Source organism: Streptopelia decaocto, assembly GCF_964273445.1.
Source record: "Streptopelia decaocto genome assembly, chromosome: 9".
Classification (NCBI taxonomy): Eukaryota; Metazoa; Chordata; class Aves; order Columbiformes; family Columbidae; genus Streptopelia; species Streptopelia decaocto.
This window is the reverse complement of record NC_138664.1, coordinates 21,324,291-21,349,817: the sequence shown is the minus strand read 5'-3', so window position 1 is coordinate 21,349,817 and position 25,527 is coordinate 21,324,291. Positions and strand designations below refer to the sequence as shown.

General features: G+C 61.3%; 1 protein-coding gene across 2 annotated transcripts; it reads right to left on the bottom strand.

Moving 5' to 3' along the window:
* Nucleotides 1-664: 664 nt before the first annotated feature.
* On the bottom strand, nucleotides 665-19,655 carry SHF (Src homology 2 domain containing F). 2 transcript variants are annotated; one of them, XM_082061231.1, is made up of 7 exons: nucleotides 18,975-19,653; nucleotides 12,107-12,236; nucleotides 11,224-11,442; nucleotides 9,614-9,751; nucleotides 6,615-6,786; nucleotides 6,244-6,363; nucleotides 665-2,003 (listed from the first exon to the last, which is right to left on the bottom strand). In XM_082061231.1, exons 1-7 carry the CDS (start codon nucleotides 19,452-19,454, stop codon nucleotides 1,817-1,819), a joined length of 1,446 nt encoding a protein of 481 aa, XP_081917357.1. In that variant the 5' UTR covers nucleotides 19,455-19,653; the 3' UTR covers nucleotides 665-1,816. The 2 variants fall into 2 exon arrangements, with proteins under 2 accessions (XP_081917357.1, XP_081917358.1); XM_082061232.1 differs by lacking the exon at nucleotides 9,614-9,751 and having other exon boundaries at nucleotides 18,975-19,655.
* Nucleotides 19,656-25,527: the final 5,872 nt, after the last annotated feature.

The following is a 25,527-nucleotide window of genomic DNA, read 5'->3' as shown; positions in this document are numbered from 1 at the left end:
ACTGCCGGGAGAAAAACCCTGCAGCTGGAACTCTCTCCGTCCCCGCCGGACGAGACGCCTCGCTGGGATGGAGAGAGGAGCCGGGAGCTGCCAGCAGTGAGCGGGGCTGTAAGGAGACACCGGGCGCCCAGCGAGCCCAAACTGCTGCCTTTTAAGGAGTGTCAGAGGCTGAGGCGTCCTGGAACAACCACCACGGTTTTTGCGGGCTCCCCACCGCGTGTGCCCATGGACCAGGCTGTGCCCAAGGGTCCCCACGGCAGCTCAGGACAGCCACCAGGACAGCAATCCCCAGCTACAGCCTGCAGAGCCCGGATGGCAGAGCAGGGCTCCTGCGTGGGTGCTCACCCACACGAGGTCCCCGTGGTCCCTTCCATCACCCCCGTTCCCTCTCAGACCTGCAGGAGCAGCTCTCTCCACAAAGCTTTCGTCCAGCCACCGCTTAACGCATCCCACCGACTCCCCAGGCGCTTTGTTCTGCTGATGCAAAAGGTTTTGCTGGTCCAGCGGTGAATGTGTCGCTGCCTCTGCTGAGCACGGCGGGAGCGCGGGGCAGCGGAGGGAAAGGGGACGCGCCGCAGGGGGAACAGCGAGACCGAGCTGAGCCTGAAGCGCGGATGGAGGAAACGTGTACGTGTGTGGGTACAGTAGCAAACAACACCAAGAACGAGGTTAAAAGGCAAGGTATGCGTTAAACGCTACAGAGCACCAGATGTAGCTTCAGCCAAAGGAAGAGAAGGACCAAGCTGGCCCAAAGACAAGCTGTCAGGAAGACAAAGAACAGGACTGGAGCCACTAAATACCCAGAGGAGGAGCAGAATGGGAGATCTGTGAAATTCAGGGATTTTGCCTAAGACTTAATGAGGGGTGAAGGAAAACGAGGAGGCAAAAGATCCCAAAGAGCACCTCCTTCCACAGGGAACAACGAGCAGGTCCAAATCAGCTCATCACTGCCCGCAAAGGGTCCCACAGACAGAGCGAGGACGTGACCACCGGCGTCACCTTGTTGGACTCGACGATCCTTGTGGGTCCAACACAGGACATTCTGATTCTGTGATTGTCCCGTGTCTCAGACGAGTGAGCTGCCTGGACGCTCTGGCACACAGGTCTCGATGTACGCAACAGTGAAGGGAAAATCAATTTCCTTCGAGCTTTTGTGTAATAACGTCCCCCTCCCCACCACATTGCCACACCGGTCCCCAACTCGAGGTGGTGGGACGTGGGCGCGCGGTCCCCACGGAGGATGAGGCGACCATGCACCGCTTTATTCGGCAGTGGTGCTGCACGTACGGCTGAAACTGGTCACTATTTACATTTGGCAAAGGATGGCAGCAAGTACTGAGCACCCGTGCGGGTGGGGGCCACCGCTGGCCTGGCCCCCCATGCAGGTCCCCTCGCCCCCGCCAGCCTCCTGGCCTGCGGGCAGAGCCAGGCACCCTGACAGAGGCACCTCAGGCCTGGGAACGGAACATTTATCCCCATTTTCCTGCCCGTCGCACCCCCACAGGCCTCCGCAAGGCGCCGGCTCCAGTCCTTGCACCCCCGGCTCTGCCCGGAGGCAGGCGAGGGCAGCGGCTGGCGAGGGCAGCGGCTGGCGAGCCCCGCTCAGCTCGTCGCGCCGGGGACGTCCCTGGGGAGGCACACGGGAGCCCCCGATCGAGCGGGACGTGGGTCCGACCGCAGCGATCCCCAGCGGCGCCGGCCGTGCCCGGCTCGCAGGCTGCCAGTGCGAGCCCGTCCGTGGCACGGCGGCGCTCGGCGCTGCGACCGGCCGGTCCCGGTGCACGCGTCCTCGAGCCCGGCTCGCGGTGGGTGAGGACTATAGGGTGCGGATGGCCACCGGGTACAGCAGGGACATGTGCTCAGCCCCCTTGATGGGCAGCTTGCGGCTGGCGTAGTGATGGATGATCTCGGGCACGCTGTCGAAGGGCGGGCTGTGCTGGCCCAGCACGTACTTGTTCTCCTGGGTGCGGGACAGTTTCATGTGCATGAAGCCCTGGCTGCTCCTGCAAAGAGAGAGAGAGGTGGGGTCAGGGGTGCAGCTGGCCCAGCCTCACATCAGCTCCTGAACCCCCAGACGGGTGGCCTGTTCCCACAGCTGGGGGTGCTGCTGGCTCCTGTCCCCAGAGCTGAGGGTGCTGCTGGCTCCTGTCCCCAGAGCTGGGGGTGCTGCTGGCTCCTGTGCCCGGCTGTGGCCCTGCATGCACCGTCCCGCTCATACAGAATGACAGAATCACTGGGTTGGAAAAGACGCTCAAGATCATCATGTCCAACCGTTCCCCCACCCCTGTCCCTGCCGCATATCCCTGAGAACCTCATGTCCGTCTGTCCAACCCTCCAGGGATGGTGACTCCAGCACTGCCCTGGGCAGCCTGTTCAATGCCCCACAGCCCTTTGGGGAAGAAATTGTTCCCACATCCAACCTCAACCTCCCCTGGCGCAACTTGAGGCCGTTTCCTCTGCTCCTGGCGCTTGTTCCTGGGGAGCAGAGCCCGACCCCCCTGGCTCCAAGCTCCTTTCAGGCAGTTCAGAGATCAGAAGGTCTCCCCTCAGCTCCTGTTCTCCAGCTGAACCCCCCAGGTCCCTCAGCCGCTCCCATCACACTTGTGCTCCAGCCCCTCACCAGCTCTGTTCCCTTCTCTGCACTCGCTCCAGCACCTCAAGCCCTTTCTTGGCATGAGGGGCCCAAAACTGAACACACTTTTGGCCAACTCCAGATGAATCCCCCAGCACAAGGGAGGGAGGTGGCTGGGCGTGCTGTTCTGTGTCCCTCTGGGGAGCACGGCCTCGCAGTGGAGTGCAGAGGGTCTGTGTGGGGACAAGGAGGGAGCCCAGGGCTGGGTGGGCGTGGGCAGGAGCAGCTTTCGCCCCGGCACGTGGTGAAGCCCCTTTCGCAGCCGCCCGGCTGGTGCGGGAGGGTTTCAGCTCACACATGCAGCCTCACCGCAGCACAGCAGGATTTTCTCCCGCGGCCGCAGCCCACGCCCCCCCTGCCACTGCGGGCTCCATAAAACCCGCTCGGCGCAGCGAGGCCATTTCCCGGCACCGCGCGGGCGCCGCGCCACGCCGGGCTGCGCAGGCAGATCCCGCCACGAGCGCCGATTCCAAGTGACGGGCTAATGGCCCTGTTGCTATTAATTTGCGTCTCTGAGGAGAGCCACAGCCTGTCTGCAGCGTCTGGAATGCACATTACGGCAAAATATCGATGACTTAAAAGCAGACAGGACCTCATCAGCAATGCTGAGCCGCTTCCAGCACTGCGCAGGCCGGTCCCATCCCCCCGGCTGGAGACGGTGCCCGTAATGCAGTAATGGACAGCGTGGCTGCATTAGCAGAATGGGTTTGCAATAATCCATTTAGAGCCGAGAGGAAAGGAGCCGGCCAGCTGCCCCGGGGGAGGGCGGGGGAGACCTGCAGCCCGGGAAAAGCGATAGCCCCCCGGGGTACAGCGACAGCCGGTCACATCCCGCGTCCCGGCGGCAGGGAGGAGCTGGGGCCGTGCCGTGAGAGTGCTCGGGTTTATCCCGCTCACACACGGTCACATCGCCCACACGCGGAGCTGCCCGCGGGTGCTGCATCGTCTGCAGAGCGACCCTGCCTGGAGCCCGGAGCAGGATCAGAGCCGGTCCTGAGCTGCCACACAGCTCCACAACCGGCTGGGTTGGCTTTGCCCAAATTGCCCCACAGGTCTTTGTCACAAACTCAGGGACGTGAGGGACGTGGACCCTGGAGAGATGCTGCGAACCCGAGAGCGGCAGGGCCGGGCCGGGGACGCAGGGCAGGTGCTGCTGCCGCCAAGCACCTTGCAGACGTGAGGAGGGACCCAAACCCTCGCAGCGTGGCCTGGAGCGGTGAGCCAGCAGGGACGTGCGCTCCGACGCTACAACCCTGCCCATGACATGCAACGTGGGGCTGCTGAGCCCAGACCAGCCAGGACGGGCACGGGAGGGTTAAACCCCTCCGGCTACCTGACCATGATGGGTACAGGCACTCCTGCTGGGCCCTCTTGTGTGTATTTTTCCTTTAAAGCAGCACAAAAGGGCATTAGGTCAGCGCCAGAGCTCGCTTTCAGACCATCTCCTCGGCTGCAACTCCTTCCTCGAGGAAAAGAAATAATAATAAAAAGAAGAGACGCAGGCAGACAGCTTGCAGCTATATAAAAACAGACCCAGGGGATTTTCTTTGAAAAGGCTCTACAGAGAAAGGCGGTGGAGTAAAAACCGTGCTCAAGGGCTCTGCGAGCACAGGCGGGGGTGCCCGAGCAGCTCCGGCCGGGTGACGCTGCTGCGAGGGCACGTCCCAGCAGCACGGGCTGGCTGGGGACACGATTTGGTCCTTTGTGCCATGAGGCTGAGGATGGGCAGTAAGGAAAAAGCCCAAAGAAATGGGCGCGTGGCTTGTGGAGAGGTGATGGAAAGGGACACCCGTGCCAGCGAGGGACAAAGCCCCATCCACAACCACCTCCCAGGCTCTCCAGCGCATTGTGGCTAATGCCACCCGCAGGGTGATGGCCCAGAGGACCTCTCGCAGCCTCAAACACATTGACCAGCAGAAGCTGTCGTTTCAAAATTGCTTGCAAGCCAGGGCAAGAAAAAAAATATTGAGAGAATTAAAACATCAGTAAAAATTCTGACCGAAGAAAAGAAATGAGGGAGGTTTCCCAGAAAGGCTTGTTGTGTGATCTAAAAGCTACAGGTGCAGAAGGAAGAAAGAATGTTTTCAGCTAAAGATCTGCTCTGGCTTGGTGCTGAAGGCAGCAAAAAAAGCCTAAAGAAATAGAAAGAGAGATGGAGCAATCTAATTCACAATTGTGTCCCTGGGAAATAAACGGGGGAGGCTGAACCCCCCAGGGAGCAATGCAGGTACAGAGACCACTGGGGAAATTTAAAGTATATTGAGAAAAGCGTAGAGACACGTGGCCTGTTGTTGGACAGAGATGACTGAAGAGCCCAGTAAAGACTGTTCTCACATCTGCCAGGAACAGAGCTCATGTGCACATCTAGCGGGAGGGCAAGGAGGTATTTGTTAATCCATCATCAACCTCGGGAGAGGAACAGCTGTGATTTCACGGGTTCGGGCTGTCCCGCGAGTCCCGAAAGCGCTGGATGAGCAGCTACGGGCGGTACCCCCGGCAGGACACGTGCGGCGATGCCTCGGGCAGTTTTGGCACTAAGGGCACCTGGAAAACTCAGGGAAGGTGCAGAGATCACCCCCAAAAGCCAAGCAGAAACCAAGCCGTGCTGTGGGCGAGGTTTCCCTGCTGGGACACCAAGCAGCGCAGTGTCCTCCCTGTGGCACAGCCCAGCAGCGGTGACGTGGGGCGGGCACCCGCGTTTCCATCAGAAACGGGACCACACAAACTTTATTCTCCCGTGAAACCAAGCTCCCCCTCTACTCTGCCCTGGTGAGACCACACCTGGAATCTTGTGTCCAGCTGTGGCCCCTCAGTTCCAGCAGGACAGGGAACTGCTGGAGAGAGTCCAGCGCAGCCACCAAGATGCTGCAGGGAGTGGAGCATCTCCCGTGTGAGGAAAGGCTGAGGGAGCTGGGGCTCTGGAGCTGGACAAGAGGACACTGAGGGGGGACTCATTCCTGGGGATCAATATGGAAAGGGGGAGTGTCAGGAGGATGGAGCCAGGCTCTTCTGGTGACAACCAGGGACAGGACAAGGGGCAATGGGTGCAAACTGGAACACAAGAGGTTCCACTGAAAGAGGAGAAGAAACTTCTTCCTGGTGAGGGTGTCAGAGCCTGGCCCAGGCTGCCCAGGGAGGTTGTGGAGTCTCCTTCTGTGCAGACATTCCAACCCGCCTGGACACCTTCCTGTGTAACCTCATCTGGGTGTTCCTGCTCCATGGGGGGATTGCACTGGATGAGCTTTCCAGGGCCCTTCCATCCCTGACATTCTGTGAGTCTGTGAACAAGAAGCCAGAGCTGGAAGCTCACACTCAAGTGAATGGCTAGGCACATAATTTTATCCATCTGAGGGATTACTAGCTCTGCCAAGGGATGAGCAATGAGCCTCCAGACCTAAAAACCTCCCCAAGAAAGACTTTTGCCAGACCCCGAACCAGACGCCTGTGCCACACCGCAGGGCAGCGCAGACTTTGTCCTCCAGCCATTTCTGCCCACCCCGTTCTCGCCTCCAAGTCGCCCCCTCAGCGCAGCCACTCGTTCGTGTGGGGCACCCGCCCGTGAGGGGGCACCTGTGGGTCCCGCCACCCCCAAGCCCTGTGGGCTCACTCACTTCAAGGAGAGGGAGAAGTCGTTCTTGCTGGTCTCGCTGTTGCGCACCAGGTAGCTGGCCTCCTTGCACAGCCGCAGCAGCGTCTCCGCGTCCGTCCGGCTGATGGCCCCGTGGTACCAGCTGCGGGCACAGAGGGACCGGCTGTGCCAGGCTGAGGGGGCACCCCGGGGACGGCTCTGCGCCGCCGCCAGCGCCCCGGGGATGGCCAGGGAGGGGGACTGGGGGGACAAGGTGTTCACAGGGTAGCACAGGAGGTGCGGGCGGCACTCGGGGACACCACGACATGCAGGGCCGGGGTCTGTTCACAGTGTGGTCACAGGGACCCCGGAGCAGGCGGAGGTTGGGGCCGCGCTGGGGTGCGCAGGACTCACCACTGGCTCTCCAGGGGCAGCGCCGGGTCGATCCTCTCCCCGACAAAGGGACCGGGCTCGGCCAGCAGCGTCCTGCTGCTCTTGAGGCCGCCGGAGCCGTGCCGGAGGGCAGCCCTGGCCTTGTCCTCCCGGCAGGGTGAGGTGCGGCCGTACCCCAGCCCCTCCGACACACCTGCAGGACAGACACACATTGCAGCTGGCGGCAGGACAGACAGACAGGGTGGCCTCCCAGCTGTCCCCTGCAGGAAGAACCAGAGCCATGTCACATCGTCCCCTTGTGCTGCTGCATCCGCTGCTCCGAGCAGGGCAGGGCAGCTCTGGCGCTGCCGCTCCCCGCTCTGCGACAGGCGAGGTTGGGTCCCCCCACATCAGGACCGGGGTCCGTGCAGCACCCGAGCCCCTGGAAATATTTTCCAGGGAGGTTTCAAAAGCTCTGAGAGGGTTTTGCTAACGCAAGCAGAGATTCAGTGGTTGCGGCACAGAGTTAAGTGAGAAGCACTAAGGGGACGCGCTCCAACCTTGGGAAAAAAAGAAGAGGGGTGGATGGTGCTAAACAGAGCAATCAGTTTGGAAATGAGGGACATATTTCTGCTGGCACAAGCTGAACCACAGAATAGTTGGGTTGAAGGGACTTTTAAGGTCCCCCAGTTCCCCTGCCATGACAGGGACATCTTCACCAGCTCAGGTTGCTCAGAGCCCCGTCCAGCCTGGCCTGGGATGTCTCCAGGGATGGTTCAGCCACCACCTCTCTGGGTACCTGGGCCAGGCTCTCACCACCCTCAGGGCCAACAATTCCTTCCTCATGTCCGGCCTGAATCTCCCTCCTTTAGTTTAAAACCATCACCCCTTGTCCTATCCTAAACCTCCGTGGGTGAATAAAACCAATTCCTCAAGGTAAGAGGTGACTTTGAGGTGTCCCCGACGCGGCCGCCCGGCCCCGGTGAGCGGTGGGGGATTCACGGAGCCCCGGGGACCCAGCATCCCCAACTGTTATTTCCGTGCGAGATGATTTCAGCATTAACAATATTGTTTCTCCCTCCTCTGGAGAGTCCATTATTGCTCCCCTGCAACACCAGCCCCCTCGCACAAATTACTTATCGATCGGGCAGAGCTGCCTCAACGCACGGCTGCCGGGGGCCGCTGGGGGGGCACAGCAGCCCCGGCACCGCAGCCCCCGCACCAGTGGGGTGTCCCGGGGGTCCCTGCTCTCCCCGCCCGCTGGGGCGATGCTGAGGCCACGCTGCTGCGAGGCAGAAAACACCCAGAGAGGGATGTTTTGCTCTCTAGCAGGGCGCCCTCTAAGGCTTTGGGTGCTGTGCAAGTCTCCAGCCCCCCCAGCACCCCACACAAAATCCTCGGCAGCTCAGCACGGCTTAAACCCCCCGAGAATGCGCCTGGGGAGGTGTCCGGTGTCAAAGCTCAACAAGCCCCATCTCCGCAGCGCCCTGGCTTTCCACCCGCCGCGCTTGCCCTTGTACAGAACGCACGGGCTCCAGTTTCAACTCGTCACCTTAAAAAACTGGGGCGATGGTTAAAAAGCCAGATAATCAAAACAGAAGCGCTTGCTGGCAGCACAAAGTCATCGCGCTGGAGGCTCAGAAGGAATGCATTGCACCTGTCACAGGGAGGCGGAGGCATGTGCATGATTAAACAGGATATTAAAAACAAGCCCCTAGGAGCGAGAAGACATCCTTCAAGAAGTTCAAGTCAGCCCCAGACAGGGGAAGTAGAAAATGAGACGAAACTCCGGCAAGATAAACTTAAGACAACAAAGTGAGTCAGGAAAGAGAGATTCTGTGTTGCTGAAACCAGGAAAAATGACAAACTGACGTGTTCATCAGAAGCAGGACGCATGTCAGATAATAAACGATGGGGGAAGAAAAGAGGCTGCGTAGCAAAGGAATTAATTTTTCTTGACACTCGCGTTCACTGCAGGAAGGGCATGAGGAAGTTTCCCCTGCCAAGACCTTTATTTTTCGGGGCTGATCTCAGCCTGCCGGCTCCCCGCGGGTTCGGGCAGAACGCGGCATCGCTCTGGGCGCCATGGGCTGCAGAACCGGGAGCCCCGCGCGGCCCCGCGCTCAGACCCGCAAGAGCCGCGGCGGCTCCTCCTTGCGAAGCTCTGGGGGGATCTGGGCAGCGGCAGATAAGGCAATCGGCCGCGGGCACCTGGCGCGCCGCGGTCCCCACCGGCAGCAGCGTTAGTGACGCGCGGGCGGACACGGCGCAACGGTTTGCAGAGAAAATCTCACGACTTGCAGATCCAGCCCAATTCCCCACCCACCAAAACCCAAAACCCTGGGTGAATTTTGGCAACCCCCCCCCTCCACCTAATGCTCTTGGAGGAAACCTAATCCACCACAGCGTAAGAGCAAAGTCCTTTAAATATTAATAATGGGTTAAAAGAGAAGCAGTGATGTTTGGCTTTCATAAGCGAGGCTGCCAGTGGAGTCCAATGGGGATTTACGTGCGGGCTCTGCCGCTCGGCACACACAAAAAGGGCTGCACAACAAGGCAAACCTGAGATGACAAAGTGTGCCTGAGAGATTCAGCTGTTTGGCATAGCAAAAACGCGAGCGAAGAATCCAGAGGGACCTCCTGCCACTGAGCAGCAAGGTAATAAAATAGCGGAAGAAACAGAGCCGTGATAAATGACGAAGCGAGGCACACGGGGAAAAACAACCCCAACTTCAGCGGTGGGATGTGAATTAGCTGCTGCCACACCTGGAAGGGACCTGGGCGTTCAGAGTCACAAGAAAACATCAGAGCAGTTGTCGAGAAGACCGTAAAAGCAGCCATCAGACATTGGGAATTTGGAGGCAAAGATGAGAGAACAAAAGACAAGGTAATAACTCTGCCACCGAATAATCCCCTGGCGCAGCTCAACTGCTGCGTGTCAAGAGGCGTCACGGAGCTGGAGAAGATGTAGAAGAGGGAAGGACAAACGTCTGGCCTGCAGCTGCAGCCCCCCCGGACACCCACTGTCCCGCGAGACCCACCGTTGGTGTCTTCGTAGCTGGGCTGGCCGTGCTGCGGAGGGACGGGGGCACCGGCCTCGCCATCCGCGGGGCTTTCACCGCTGTCCAGCTGTCCCACCGGCGGGGGCCATGGCAGGTCTTTAATGACCTTGATTTCGACTGGATTGATGAAGAAGGGGAGTGGGAAAGAGAAAGAAAGAGAAAGAGAGAAAGAAAGGGCTTAGAAAAAAATGTCAGCAACACCAGGCCCGTGGAGAAGGAGAGCAGCTGCGCGGGAAAGACCTGAGGACTGAACTCCCAGGAGCCCTGCGCTGGTTTGGCCAAACCATCCTGTGCCCGGCACCGAGAGCCCCCACTCCTCCATGAGCTGTCCCAGCCAGCGGGGCGGGCGGCAGCTCCCGGCCACCTTCCAGGGCCCCTGGCCCAGCGCCCTTTGCCGTCCGTCCTGCCTGCGCGTCCGTCCTGCCCCGGGCACGTCCCGGCCGCCCAGCAGGTCTGCGCTCCCCTGCCAGGTGCCAGCGGGTTGCTGCTCGTGCAGGTACCCGGTGCCCATTGGTGTGTGGTCTCAGAAGCCCCTCGAAGGGGGAAAGGCCAGCAGAGGGATCCCACCATCACAGGAGAAGAGAAATGCCTGGGCAGCCACAGCAGGACCTGCTCTGGCTCCAGGAGAAAACAGGGACCGGGTCCTGTCGTGTCCCAGGGCGCAGCAGCCCGGTCCCCTGGTGCTGGGAGCCCGGGGAGCACACATGAGCTGGACCACGAACACGGCGCCTGCCCCCGGGACACCGAGCGAGGGGCTCGGCCACCCAGAGCCAAGTGGCGGACACACAAACCGCGCCGCGGTTCGTGACGGAGCCCGACAGCCGAGTCCTCGGCAGAGCTGAATCCACCGGCCCCACGCTCGGCCGCGGCGTCAAGCCCGGCACAGACACCTCCAGCTCTCAGAGCCCAAACCTGGACGGTGAATCACTCCCAAGGCCAAATCTCCACCACATCCCCGCGCAGCACCGACGGCCGCCGGCCCCAGCGCCTCGCGCGAGCCGGCCGCGGCGCAGACGCACATCGCTGCCATTGAAATGCATCCCAGATAAGAGCGTGGCAATTAGCCAGCGCCAGTGGAGGAGCCGGCGCTAATGCACAGCATGGATTTCCTCATTAACGAGCACAAACACCATCGATCCCGCAGCACAGATAAATAGGCTGGGGGCCGGACGATCGCCTGGCCAAGGGCTCCTGGGGGAGCACACTGCTCTTGTCCTGCCCCCAGGAATGAGGGATCTGCTTGAGCCCAGGGTCAAGCTTCTCCCCTGCAATTTGGGGCTGGGGGGTGTCAACTTGCACCCGAGGCTGTGACCAGTGAGAGGGGAACAGGCAACAAGAGATGGGCAGTGGACTGGCTGCTAAGGCAGCTCCAGCCACCACTCCACTCATCTTGGCTCCTGCTGAAAAGAAACAGCCTCTGCAAGTGTACGAGTGCTCCCCAAGCCACGGAAACGCAGAGGCCAACACCACTGACCCCCGAAAGACGAAGGAACCCCAAGGAGAGCTGGCTCCCCCCACAGCAAAACACAACGCAGCGGTGGTTGCTTTACGGCTACGATCCATCTTTTACGGCAGTTCCCATCGCTCACCTGCAAAGGCTTTGGAGATCCGCTCCTTCTTCCACTCCCAGGGCTGGTCGTACTCCTCGGGCGGCCGCTCGTCGTCCTCGGGCAGCCGGGACTCCCTGGGCCGGGGACAAGCCGGGCGGTCGCCGTCCACGTCCAGCCCCCCAAGCACCGGCTCGTAGGGGGTGTCGTAGAGGTGCAGCGGCCGCGCCGGAGCCTCCCGTAAGCCCTTCTGGCGGATCTCTAGAGGAGAGGAGCGAAAAGACCAGGAGCTTTTTGCCACAGTCCTTCCCTGCACACCCAGCATGGCCAGTTTCATAAAAAGCCCTTCCCTCCAGCAAAACCAAATTCTCTCCCAGAGACACACGCAGCGTCTCTGCAGACTTTTCCAAGAAATGCAATGGCCCCATCCAAAAAGCCACATGAGCTTTCCAGAAACAACTCGCTCCAGGAGAACCATGGAAATGCAAAGCGGAGCCTGGAGCTGGCGGGCCGGCACAGTGACCCTGTGTGCACCGCGGCGGGGGGACCCGCTGCTGCGGCACACGCTCCGGCCCAGTCCTAACCCAGTTAAATAGCTCCCACATCTGTCTTAGTTTTATTCCAGACGCGTCAAACGTCAGGTCTCTCCTGGCCAGCCTGGCGAGCACCGTGCTCCCGGCGGGCAGGGAGGAATATCGAGGTGCCTTCATTGCCCGGGTGGCCTTTGCGAGTGCTCTGGCTACGGCGAGGCCATCGCACACGGCTGGAGCTGTGACACTTTGCCCATGAACCACAGCAACCGCCTCGGTTTGCCTTGTCCAGAGGACCCAGCGCCGGCACAGGCTGCGAATAAGAGTCCAGCGCTCACCCAATTTACAGAGCAGAAGCACAAAGAGTGGCCCTTTCATGTAGCCTTCCGCCTTACCTGCCATCATCTTCTGGGCTTCATATGGCTCCATGTATCCATCGTTCTCCGTCACCTTCTCCAGCCCTGCCTGGCTACCAGCCACCTGCGCCGCATCGAAGGGATCTGCGTAGTCCTCCAGGACAGGCAGCTGAAGAAGGAAGGGTTGGAGAAGGGTTAGGGCACTCCTTGCCTGTTTGTGGGGGATCAGGGACCAGTTGAGCCGCCCAGATCCCCACCACGAGCTCTCCGAGCGGCAGCCGGGACCCCGCGCGTGCATCCTGGCAGCGCCGCGGAGCAGGTGCCGGCAGCCGGCGGCTTTCCAGGCCCCGGCGCTCCGCTGTGGAAACGCTCCAGCCTTTGTCCCGAGCGCTGGGACGGAGCCAAGCGGAGCAGAAGGCGGCCCGGCCTCCTCCCTCACCGTGGGCAGGCACCCCGAGCCCCCGCCGCGCAGTGCTGGTCCCCCCCGCGGCACACAGATGGGCCCTCTGCACGCAGCCACGTCTCCTCGCCCGAGGTGGAGAAAGGGGCGCAGATCCCAGTACAGCTGGCACTGGCGTGACTGGGAACTCACTGGTTATTTTCCGGGGCTCCCTGTGGGCTTGTCTGAAGATGTTTCTTAACAAAAAGGCTAAGAACAGCCTATGGCTCCCTCCTTGGACCCCGCAGCATCCCCACGTGTCACAAGTAACCCAGCACAGAGCTCCGTGCAATCAGGAGTCACCAGGAAAAAGGACCAGGAGCCTCTCAAGCGCCAGGCCAGGGGGACGGCACGGAAAGCCCAAGGTTTGCCCTCGCTACTGAAATGGAGATGATCCTGCAGCAGGACACAGAACATCTCCCAGAGCTTGATCCCCACCAGTGCTGGAGCCACACTCTTGCTCCAGCACCTCAGCAGCTTCCCAGTCAGAGCACCCCATGGCACGATGCCACCATGTCCCACCTCCCGCTCAAAAGCCTGGTTCTAAAACGGGGCCAGGCGATACTCCCAGCGGGGTCTGAGTGCACCCAAACACCTTTGCCAGGTTATGCTTGCCCACCAGGGTGCAAACCCCAGGGTGGACCATTCGGTGAGGTGGGTTTTGCCACCACAACGCTGGCTTCACAGAGCTCCTGCAGCAAGGACCAGGCTCTGTCCTCACCACTGTCCCTGCTCCTGGCCAGTCCTGGAGCCCAGGGCCTCTCACATTCCTCTCCAGCTCCCATAATCAGCTTAAAACAAACCACTTCTTTCTCCTTCCTGTGCAAAACGGCCCGACAATAGCCTTGAGCAGCAAAACCCAGCAGGAAAAGGGAGCAGGAACCGGAGCTGTAAACACCTCTGTGCAGCCCCGAGCCTTCGCATCGCCCTGAGCTGCGGGAGGACGCGGCTCCCCGCACCCCGGCTCCCACCTCCTCTGCAAACCTTGCGATGCCGTGGGGAGTGGGGACAGCTCTACCAGCCCGGCCCCTCGCCATGAGCGAGCAGCGGAGCGTCACCCCGGAGCAAACCCTGCCCGCCACGTGGCGAGTGCCACGGGGGCTGCCACGGGGGCTCGGAGGTGCGGGCGAGCAGACGCGCTCAGCCCTGGGCAAGGCAGCAGCAGGACAGATGGTGACGGCGACTGCAAATGCACTGCGGGAAGCCCCTCTGTTTTCTTTCCTTCTCCGGGGCGAAGGAGATCGTGCTGCCCACCCGCTGTCGGCAAGATCCCAGGTGCAGATCAGCGCCCACCCCTGCGGAGAGCCGGGAGATCCCGTGGGATGCACCCACCTCTTCGGAAAGCTGCGAAGAGGCTTTCACTCTGCCACAACGGTATCTGCAGAGCACAGCCCTGCACCGGCGACAGCTCACTGCACACGCGCTGGTGCCAAGGGAGGTACGAGCACGCAGGTGCCCAACACGCACAAATGAGATGAGCAGACGGGCTGCGAGATGCGGTTTGCTGACCCTCCCGCGCTCAAAAAGGGGATCCTGCTCGTTCCTCTCACCCTGAGCCCAACCTACCCACGTCAAAACTTGCCATAATCCTGTTTCCTAGGTGCGTTTTGCTCGACAGACACAGACCCGGGTCACTGCTGGACCCTTGACAGATGAGCCGCAGCAAGCTCACAGTGTGGCCCCACTCAGATGCCACCAGGTCCAGGCCTAGAAAGAAGAGGATGGTGAAGAATACTAATTTGTCTCTGCTGAGACCCCCAAACCCAGGTATTTTCCTTGCAGTGGGGTGCAGAGGCGCTCAGCAGCAGTTAGATGGGCTCTGCGCAGGTTTGCTGGGTTTAACTCGCACCCAGAGCGAATAGCTCAGATCAGGGGGCTCTGAGCTCCCTGGGTCTGGTGGGGTTTTGCCACACGGGTTCATTCCTCCTCTGCCTCAAGGATGCCTCGTAGGAGCTGAGCCTACTCATGCTGAGAACATAAACCCATTCATTTTTTAAATGGTGAGATATTACAGCAGAAAAGCCAGGACAAAGCTGGGAAGGTGATTCCTAAGTGTCTCCAGGAGCGCTGCAACCTCAGGATGCACAACCAAGCCAGCGAGAACGGTACCCAGAGCCCCGGGGCTGAGCTCTTAGAGGGCAAACAGCGGGATCCCGCAGTCATCCTAATGCCCTCGCACGTGGGGCCGAATTAAGGTTGCCGGGGAAACGGCACCTCTGACATTTCCTAATCCCAGGGCTGGACTCTGCGGGCTGTGCGGGGCCCTGCGGCAGCCGCAGGCAGGGCAGCTCCAGGGGTGTCCCGGACCCCCCCATCTGCTCAAAGGCATTTCCACGCTTTGCTCGCCTCCTGTGTCACAGAGGGAGCTGCTCACCGCCCAGCCAGTCCCCACATGCCGCTCAGATGCCCGGGTACCAAGGCATCACCTGCTCATGTACAGCACAAGCTTTGCTAGATCTGAAACAATTTGGGTGCAAAGCACATGCCTGATGTGCTCCCTCGAGGGGCTGAGGGAGCTGGGCTTGTTTAGTCTGGACAAGAGGAGGCTTAGAGCTGAGCTCAGCACTCTCTAGAACTACCTGAAGGGCAGTTCTAGCCAGGTGGGGATTGGGCTCTTCTCCCAGGCATCAGCAATAGGACAAGGGGCCATGGGCTTCAACTCTGCCAGGGGAAATTGAGGCTGGAGATGAGAAAGCAATTCTGTGCAGAGAGAGTGGTCAGGATTGGAATGGCTGCCCAGGGAGGTGCTGGACTCACCGGCCCTGGAGGTTTTTAAACCGAGATTGGACACGGCACTTAGTGCCATGATCTAGTCAATGGGCTGGAGTTGGACCAAGGGTTGGACCGGATGATCTCTGAGGGCTTTTCCAACCCAGTCCATTCTGTGATTCCATACATTAAAGCCACTGACCCGGGACAGCTCGCGGTGCAGAGCCATCCTCCAGAGCAGCCAGGCACCAGGGGCACTGGACACATGTCCTTGGTGTGCACCTGAGTGTTTTTCAAGCATTTATCTGCCGTGGCAGCGCACACTCAGATCATCCTGCAGCACCGAGGCTGCTCTCACTCTATTATTTATGTCAGCTGCAAGAAAAAAAGAAAACCAAGAGAAAATTCAGGCAAAGGGCCAAATCATCACCAGGTTCTCGCAGCAAAGTTTTTACGCTGCAACAGACAGCGGCTCTTCAACAGAGTTCACAGTTCAGACACTGAGATCCCAGGGCAGAGCGGGGGCTCTTCACCCCATCTTGCCTACAAACATCCCACCTGCCACCACCTTTTGTGACTACAAGATGCTCCGCTCTACAGAGAGGTCCCCAGAGAGATCCTTCAGTTTATAGAGAAGTGTCTTGCCTTGGAGATGAAGCTTGGGCTCCCCCCAGGACTGCTGGGTTTTACGCTGGAGTCGCTCTGAGTTACGAGCAAGCTCAGTTTGTTCCCTCTGCCAGGTGCAGTTTGACCCACCTTACAGCTTGGCTTTTGGTGGACACTGAAGTCAAACCCAAAAGCAAACCGAGTGGTTTGCTGGCCTTCCAAGAAGGGTCTGGTCCCCTGCCCGGGGCGGCCGGCGGGGCCAGCGGTGACCCCACGGCACGGAGGAGGGAGCGCGGGCCGGCGGAGCACGGCGCAGGATGACTCAGTCCAGGGAGGCTCTCGCAGGAAAGACACACGCCCAGGAGCTTCCTGGCCGGCCGTTCCCACACCCCGCGGCACTGACCCTGCTGTCCCTGCAAACACGCCAGCGATGGGTCCCGGCGGGCAGGACGCAAAGCCCTCACCGGGCACATCCCCAACCTGGTCGCCCAACCGTGTCCTGGGTGTCCACGTGCAGGGAGGTCCCGCACTGCTGCATCCTCCTGGAAATGCTGCTCACGTTGCCTAACGCAAACACGGCAGAGAAGACACCTCCCGGGTATCTGCCTCGCTCAGGCGAGCTGTACAGGGCCGGTATGTTATGCAGGGCTGCAGGGAAAGGACTGCCCAGACTAAGGAGATGGAGAAGGACCTGTCCTGGTCCCCACTGTGCCCAGCAAGCATTTGTAACGGAGCAGGAGCCACTGCAGAGGTCACTGTGAGCACGTCCCTGCAAGACGTCGCAGTTCCCGTGCAAGGCAGAAAGATGTGAGGACACACTACGATGGCAAAGCACAGCATGGCCAGGCAGGAGGGATGACACGGCCAAGGTATTCCTGCCTGTCTTCAATTTTCCAGAATGGTCAGGACAGCTACAGCAGGCACAGGGCTCCCAGGGAACATTGCCCGTCCCCCAACCTCAACACAGCGCAGGTACCACAAACCACACAGCCAGTAACTGGTGGATGCTCCTTCCATTGCTGTCCATCCCCGTCCTCCCTGTTCAGAAGGGCTGCACGTTTTAATAGAGCGTTTTGCACTGTCAGTCATTAACAAAAAACCTCTGCTGTAGCACCCTTGCCTGTATTTAGAATTGTACATCTCCATCTTCAGCATCACCACAACTCAAGACCCACAGCCAGGGGTTTCCTGCAGTCCCAGTCCCCGCAGCAGGCAGGGAACAGTGCCCACCAGCGTTTCCTGCGCGGGGGAGCACGTGGGCCCCTGCCACAACCATCATCTCGGCTTGAAGAGCTCAGCAGAGGCTCCAGCCCCTGCTCCAGGACACCTTGACGTTGTCACCAAGAACAGGAGCCGGTGGCACCAGCAGTCTCCCAGCAGACACCTCCATCCACCTCCAGAAAGGACCACCACGGCCTTGCAGCAACTGGGGAGCCCTCCCACCGCTCGGCCAACGCCAAGGCCAGCAGATGGGAGCTGCAAAGGGGGCCCAAGCCCAACAGAGATGCTCCAAGCTGTGCACACTCCCCGGTTCCTCCAGGAAAACTGTTTGAATGGACAGTTCCATGCACTATCAGATATTCCCACCTTATCTCTGGCTTCACCCGGCCTCCAGAGTTCTGCCTGTGTCCAGCACGTACTGGAGCCCTGAAGAATCCAAAACCTCCTCCCCACACAGGCACACAGAAGATGAGATAATCTAATCACCATCTGCCTTCGATAAGACGAAGAGTCTTCTTTGGCCTCGTGCTGTTAGCAGGGTTTCCCCAAACGTATCCCAGCTTTTAGCTCTTCTCTAAACTTCCCGGCGTGTCCCCATCCCTCAGCTGCCTGCAGAGCCCGGCTGTACCTGTTGCAGTCCCCGCTTCCCGCGGCTCGGCCCTTTGCACACCGCAGTCCGAGTTCTTCCTACGACCACCACCCGCCCCTGGTCCCTCCGACCCCACCCCGTGTGTTCCAGCAGAAAAACCATCCAGCAAACCGTATCACCGCAACGGCCCCGCTGCCAGTGCCCTCCTCTGCTGCCCTCCGCCAACAGCTCGCAGGATCCCGGCTCAAAAAGGGGTTTCTACCAGGCCCCTGCAGAAACCTCCAGAAAGCAATTAGTCAGTGCAAGCAACTTTCCAAGATCCACCAGCAACAAGTTCTTCTATCTGCTTAAAACACTCCCGAGCAGGTTTTGTCCGGCGCTCGTTTTGCCGTGCTGCCCGGCGATGCCAGGACCACAGACGGGATCATCGCATCCACCCTTCCCTTTGCCAGCCAGATCTGCAATCCCGTCGAGTTCGCTCGACAAGCCTCATCTTGCAGGCGGCAGCGCTGGCGGGCACTAATTACCCCTCTCCTGCCTTTATTTGCGCAGTCCCCGCATCAGCGTCTCTGCCAAGGGGCCCGGCGCCGCAGCCGCAGCCCCGGCGGGTTCCTGCTCCCGCCGCTCACGGCCCGTCTCTCCGTGCTGGGGACATTCCGCACCTCCTTCCCGGCCCCGCAGCGCCGGGTTCTGCTCTCACCCCCCGAGAAGCGGCGGGGAGGAGGCAGACAAAGAGGCGCTGAGGCTCCCTGACAAAGCAGCGCGGCAGCTCGGGGGGCCCGGCTGGCACCACCGGGCGCTGGCAAGCGGGCAGAGGGTGGAGGGAGGCCCGGGGCCACCGACCCCAGCGTAGGGGCCACCGGAGACAGTTCTGTGCACTCGGGGCCTCCCTGGGCTGGAAGGTGTTTGCCTCTGTAGAGCAACAAGCACTTGGCAGCAAAGAAATGGCAAGAAGGGAGGGGGGAAGGCGGCCGGCGGGCCCTGTGCTCTCGCACCTCAGCGAGCGACGCTTCCTGCTGGGGACCGGACCTGCTGGGGATTTACCTGCTGGGGATTTACCTGCTGGCGGCCGGACCTGCCTCCCCCGGGAGCTGGAGGAGCAGCCGGGGCCGCCCCGCAGCTGCTGACGTGTGAGCGGCACGGCGGAGCTGCCGGGACACGGGGGGACACGAGGGGACACACGGGACACGGGGGGACACGGGGGGACACACGGCCCGGCCGCGGCTCCTGCTGCGGCGAACCCGCTGCCCGTCCCCCGGGTCCCAGCCCTGCCGAGGGGCGCCCGCGAGTACCCCCTGGGCCGCGGGGCGCCCCGGGGAGGGCGGCTGTGCCGGGACACTCACCTCCTGCGGCGGCTCCTCGGGCGGCTCCGGGCCGGCCGGGGGCGAGCTGGGGGCGGCGGGGGGCAGCGGCGGCGGCGGGGGGCTGGCGGGCGCCTTCTCCACCGTCTCCACCTTGATCAGCCGGTGCTTGGGCGAGACGTAGCGGGGCCCGTCGGGGGCGGCGGGCGGCGGCGCCCCGCTGTAGGGGTCCTCGAAGTCGCGCTCCTTCTGCAGCCGGTAGGCCGCCACGATGTCGGGCTGGGCGGCGGCCAGCGGCTCGGCGGCGCCCCCGGGCGGCGGGGGGGGCTGCGGGGGCGGCCCGGCGCGGTAGTCGGGCTTGGGCGGCGCGGGGGGAGCGGGCTTGGCGCTGCGGAAGCCCAGGTGCTCGCGGAGCCAGCGGGCCATGGTGCCCACGCACTGCGGAGCGCCCCCGGCCCCCGCGGCCGCCCCCGCCCCGCCGCCGCCGCGCTCCGAGCCGGCGGCCGCTCCGCTCAGCAGCATCGGCGCCGGCGGACTGAGCGCGGCGGCGGAGCCCGGGCCGGGGGGGGCGCGGGGGAGGCGGCCGGGGGAGGCGGCCAGTGCCACCTGCCGGAGCCGCCGCGCCGGCTGCTCCGAGCGGGGCTTCCCCCCCCGCTCCGCCCGCCCCGCTTCCCCGGGCCCGCTCCCCCCCCGGCACGGCACGGCACGGCTCAGCACGGCCTCCCCGCCGCCCGGCCCGGCCCGGCCCGCCTCCCCCCGGGCCCGCCCCGCTCCCCGCCGCCCGGCCCGCCTTCCGCCGCGCCCGGCCCGGCCTCCCCCGGCGCTCCGGGCCGCCCCCCCGCGCTCCCGGCAGCCGCTGCCTCTCGGCTCTTCCCAGCGGCCCCGCGTCCGGCCCCGGGGAGAACCGGCCCCCGGGGCGCCCGCCGCCCCGTCTGTCCTGCTGGAGACCGCGGGCCCGATCCGGCCCTGGCAGCAGCCCCCGAGCATCCCCGGCTCCGGGAGGAGAAGGGGTGCCGGTGCTGGCACCGACAGAGCCACCGGGGAGGCTGCGAATGAGAAGAGAGCAACAAGGGGTCTGTCGGTGGCAAACCCACCGCCTGGGACGTGTTCATGAGACCAGCCCGGTGCAGGACGTGCGGAGCACATCGCTCCACGGAGAGTCACCCAAACACCAGGCTGGCCCCATGGACACCCACAAGAAACACCATGAGACTGGGGTGAGCGGGGACGAGCCAAGGGAAGGTGCTCAGGAGAAGGCTGAGCCCAGGCCGGCTGTGCAGGGCCATGGGGTGAGCACGCAGAGCCGCGGGCAGAGGACAGACATCACATCCCCCGGGGTGCACCCTGGCAGGGCTGGATTTGCCGGTACAGGGCCAGCAGCGACAGGGAAGCAGCATTGAAAGCAGGATGTTGGAGCATGGCAGCGGAGGCTGAGGCTGTTGTAGTGGAAAACAGCACACTCACACATCTTCCGACTGTTACTCCTGCACACAGCCCATCGCCAGCCACCACCACCCCTGCTCACCTGCCACCCAGGACCGATGGTTGCGCCGTGCCCTCCTGACTGCCAGCAGCAAGTGTGCACAGCCCTGCCTCCCAACCTGCACCCCTGAGTCCTCACAGCCCTTCCTAAGCACACACCGTCCACCCAAACCCGCTCGCGGCCCTGCTGCCAGGCTGAATTCCCCCAAAGGCCGTGGTCAGCCATGCCAGGAAGGGACGGGAGACAGAGGCACGATGCTGCGAAGGTGGGAGCACCGTGGAGGGGCAGCCATGCCCGGGTGTGCAGTGATGGGGAGGGACGCCGTGGTGACATCCTGCCCGTCCTCACCCTGTGAGCCTCCTGCCCCGCCATGGGAACGGACACTGAGACGTGGCCGTCAGGGTGTCTGGAGGGAGAAGCTTCTCGTGGTGACCTCGCTCCCTCCCAAGCCCTGCGCGGGGGGAAGGCTGGGATGGGGCTGAGCCTCCTGGGCCAGCCTGGCACGGCACGTGCCAAACCCATGCCCAGTGAGCCCACCGAGGCCCAGATTTGCTGATTTATTGGGTACGCACACACTCTACGCTCCTGCCCAAGAAATCCAGCCAGATGCCCCAGGTCCAGCCAGACATCCCAAGCACCCAGCAACCAGGAGTAGAAATTCTAGAGTGTAGGGAATGGAAGACACAAAAGACATCATGAGGAGAAAAAAACATCTGCCAGGAATAGGGAGAGTAGCAGGCAGTGTCTGAGGTCTAGCAGCAGACCTCAGTCCCGGCAGATGGGGATGATGAGATCGTTATTAAAATGCAGAAAAGACAGAGGTTCTCAATAAATCTGCCTGGCATTCGGAAGGAAGCAGGATGCAGGGCTGATGGCGTGTGAGATTGAGAATACTTCCACCCTCTGTCAGTAACGAAGGAGGATGTTCAGCAGCATCTGTTGGAGATGGCTCTTGTTAAATACTCAGGCCCAGAAAACACACACATTGAGCTTGTGGTGGTGGGTTTCTGTACAAATACTACCATACCAGAGGCATCTCGGAGGTCTTTCAATCCCATCCTGTCCTGTCACATCCCACCCGTCACTCCTTCCGTGGAAGCTGCACCAGGGCCATGCTGGGGGTCGAAGACGGTCTGTGTTCTGAGCCCACCTGAGACCCCAGAGCCTCCACACCATTTGCTGGGCCCGTTCCTCTTCCAAATTCTGTGGCTTTTTGATGGGTGGGCTCCTGGCCCAATGTAACCCTGTTCTCTGATCTGTGCCCTGTGGGGCATCCACTTTCACCTGGGGCTTCAGCAGAGCCTGGAGGGCCATCGAAAAGATCCCCGAACCAACCTGAGCCCTCAGATTTGAGCTTCTCCCGGGGCAGAGCACCCAGACAGCAACATGGGGCAGCAGGCTGAGGCGAACATCGCTGGGGTGGGAGCCCCCTCGGGAGACTCCTTTGTGCTTGGGGAGCTTTGAAGGGGAATCCAGAAGGAAACCAAATGAGCTCCTTGCACCCCGTGTGGCTCAGCACAGGCGTGAGCTGCTCATATTTTTTTCTGCAGTCGTGACAAGACACTAGCGACATCCCTCCACTCGCAGCGGCTCATTTTGGGTTTGAAGACGCAGCGACAGATTTCTGCATTCGCACCGCCAAACCCGGGCTCCATCTGCGTCTCACGCTGCAGCTGGTGTTGCTCCAATCCCCAACTGTTACATCCCTTGTATCTGATGCACACTGGGACCTGGGTTTGATGCCTGCACTGTAGACACTGGCCCTGATGCCACAACCGTGGCCACGCTGCTGCTCCGCCTGCACGTCCCCATGGCCCGGCGGTGGCTGTGACAGATGGCTGTCACGTAGCATCGCTCGGATGCAGGGCAGGACTGGCAGACGGGAGAGGATCAGGGCGCACACGCTGTGCTGCTTGTGTGCCAGACTCCATGTTTCGGCTGCTTCCTCAAGCAGCCATGGCGGGGGGACCGCAGCGGGATGGGAAACCCCCCAGTGGGTTGTGCGGCCCCAGGGGCTGCTGACTGCTCACCCGGGAAGGACGGAAGGACGGCGGTGGAGCCGCTGCACACACAGTCCTCAGTCGGGAGGAGAACAGCCCGTGTCTGCTCAGAAGTGATTTTTGGCTCACTCTTATGGACTGTGTGGGTAGGGGGGACTGGAGGCCTTCTGCAAGGAGCCAGGGCTGGACCGCTGCACCGGGAGTCCCGCTCCCACCCTCTTCTCCATCTCTGGAGGGTTCAGAAGCTCTTCTCTGCCATCTCTGGGCCGGAGCTCACAGCAAGGCCCTTCCTCTCCGCCATGGCTGCCGGGCTGGGTGAACGCCTGCCGGGCAGGTCGGAGCACGCACCGGGAGCAGCAGGGAGCGTGTTCCCAGCCCCTGCCAGCCCTGCCAGAGCCGCGCTTCCTCAGCCACCCCGCGCTCCCTGTGCTCCCGCAGCTGGGGACAGGCCAAGAACAGGACATGGGACCTTCCCGGGGTCTAGGACGGCTCAGGCCACGTGGCCCCAGTAAACCTTCCCTTCCAGTTCAACCCTGGGCGGTGTGGACACAGCCCAGCATCCCCCAGGCAGCACTTTCGGTGACTCAGAGGAAAAGGTCTGTGCTACTGCTTGCTTTTGAGGAGGTGCTGGAAGATGATTCACCCACTGGTGATGCAGGGGCTGAATTCAGCATTTGATACTTGCCAGCGCGTCTCCTGTGGCAGGCGCTGGGTCAGCTGCTGCCCCTGACTGCACCATCTCCTGCAGCCCCTTGAATCTCCAGGCCCTTCTTCTGCAGCTTCCAAATAAAACAAACAAACAAACAAACAAACAGACGAGTATTGCATTTGGGCAGGAACAACCCCACGTTCAAGTATAAGTTGGGGAATGACCTATTAGAGAGCAGCATAGGGGAAAGGGACCTGGGGGTCCTGGGGACAGCAGGGTGACCATGAGCCAGCACTGGGCCCTTGTGGCCAGGAAGCCAATGGGACCTGGGGTGGGTTAGAAGGGGGTGGTCAGTAGGTCAGAGAGGTTCTCCTGCCCCTCTGCTCTGCCCTGGGGAGACCACACCTGGAATCTTGTGTCCAGTTGTGGCCCCTCAGTTCCAGCAGGACAGGGAACTGCTGCAGAGAGTCCAGCGCAGCCACCAAGATGCTGCAGGGAGTGGAGCATCTCCCGTGTGAGGAAAGGCTGAGGGAGCTGGGGCTCTGGAGCTGGACAAGAGGACACTGAGGGGGGACTCATTCCTGGGGATCAAGATGGAAAGGGGGAGTGTCAGGAGGATGGAGCCAGGCTCTTCTGGTGACAACCAGTGACAGGACAAGGGGCAATGGGTTCAAACTGGAACACAGGAGGTTCCACTTAAATCTGAGAAGAAACTTGTTGGGGGTGAGGGTGTCAGAGCCTGGCCCAGGCTGCCCAGGGGGGTTGTGGAGTCTCCTTCTGTGCAGACATTGCAACCCGCCTGGACACCTTCCTGTGTAACCTCATCTGGGTGTTCCTGCTCCATGGGGGGATTGCACTGGATGAGCTTTCCAGGGCCCTTCAACCCCTGACACTCTGGGATTCTGTGAAAAGCCGTCTCCAGGAACTCAGAAATGTCTGCGGTGGCTCCAGCCGCTTCCCTGCTCAGGAGCACCCTACACAAGCCACATTGTGCAGCGCAGCAGGGACCAGGGGGATGTCACGTCTGCCGGGTGACACCCCAACCTCCCCCGAGGTCTGGGTACAGCAGGGGACGTGGGGACTGGAAGATGGCAACCGTGACACCAAAACTTCTTCACAGGAGGCGGCCAAAGAGCCGCTGACTGATAAATGACACATCTGTTCTCTTTAAATGAACAAAAACTGGCATAAGGAGTAGGAAGCTGGCATCGTTAGGGGACAGATGGATAAATGTGACATATTGTGAAAGAGTCGAGACAGCTCTCTTAAAGCGAATTTCTTTTTTCCAAAGCTAGTGGCTTTCTTGGAAAGAGCCACCTGAGGATGATCCAGCTGAGAGGTCACCTGCATTTCCACAAGCAGGTCTTCCCATGAGATGAGGGCCGCAGAGGAGTGACAAAATCTGCTAATAGTATTGAATTAGTCTGGATACTGTGGGCGAATGCTAAGAATTGCAGGAGGACTTTCAGAGACTAAGCAACTTGGCAATAAAAGGAGACAAAAGCCAGTGCTGGGAAGTGACACCCGTGGGGAAAGCAGGCCCGGCCTCACGTCTCGAGTGATGGGCTCTGAGGGCGGGAGCTCTGGCAGTCCCTGAGAACGTCCCCTCAGCACTCGGCAGAGGTCAAAACTGCAGAAACTCTCAATCAAAGCCGACAGGAAGGGTTAGGAAAAGGTGGAGGTGCCACCATTCCCTGGTCAGTCCTGGCCTGTGTGTGCTCCTGGTCCCCCCATCCCAAGGATAAAATGGAGCTGGAAAATGCACGGAGAAGGGTGGCAGGATGGTCAGAGGCTTCTGCACGTGTGCTGTGTGATGGACCAGGGGTCTTTGGCACGGAAGAGACAACTGGGTCACAGTGCTGAGATCCGTGCGGCTGGAGGACGTGGGAAGAGCCTGGTGGATCAAGGATAAACACGAGGAGGGGACTCGGCGCACAGCAGCCCTGCCTGCCATGGGCCACTGCGGATGCCTCGTGGTTTAGGGACACGACCTTTGGCAAGCCCTTCCCAGGCTGGGAGCATCGCTGTTCCGGAAGCCCCGCATCCACACACCAAGCACGTTCCCCACCGGTTGCTCCACAGCACTTAGGAGCCTGCAAGATCCATTCCTCCCTTCCAGATGTCCCAGCTCCCATCAGGCTGGAAGGAACTGGCACAGAACGGCCGTGGCCCTGGACTGGACACTGGGGAGGCCCAACCTCGAATCCCGGGGTCAGTTCTGGGCCCTCACGCCAAGAAAGGCCTTGAGGTGCTGGAGCGAGTTGAGAGAAGGGAACGGAGCTGGTGAGGGGCTGGAGCACAAGTGTGATGGGAGCGGCTGAGGGACCTGGGGGGTTCAGCTGGAGAACAGGAGCTGAGGGGAGACCTTCTGATCTCTGAACTGCCTGAAAGGAGCTTGGAGCCAGGGGGGTCGGGCTCTGCTCCCCAGGAACAAGCGCCAGGAGCAGAGGAAAAGGCCTCAAG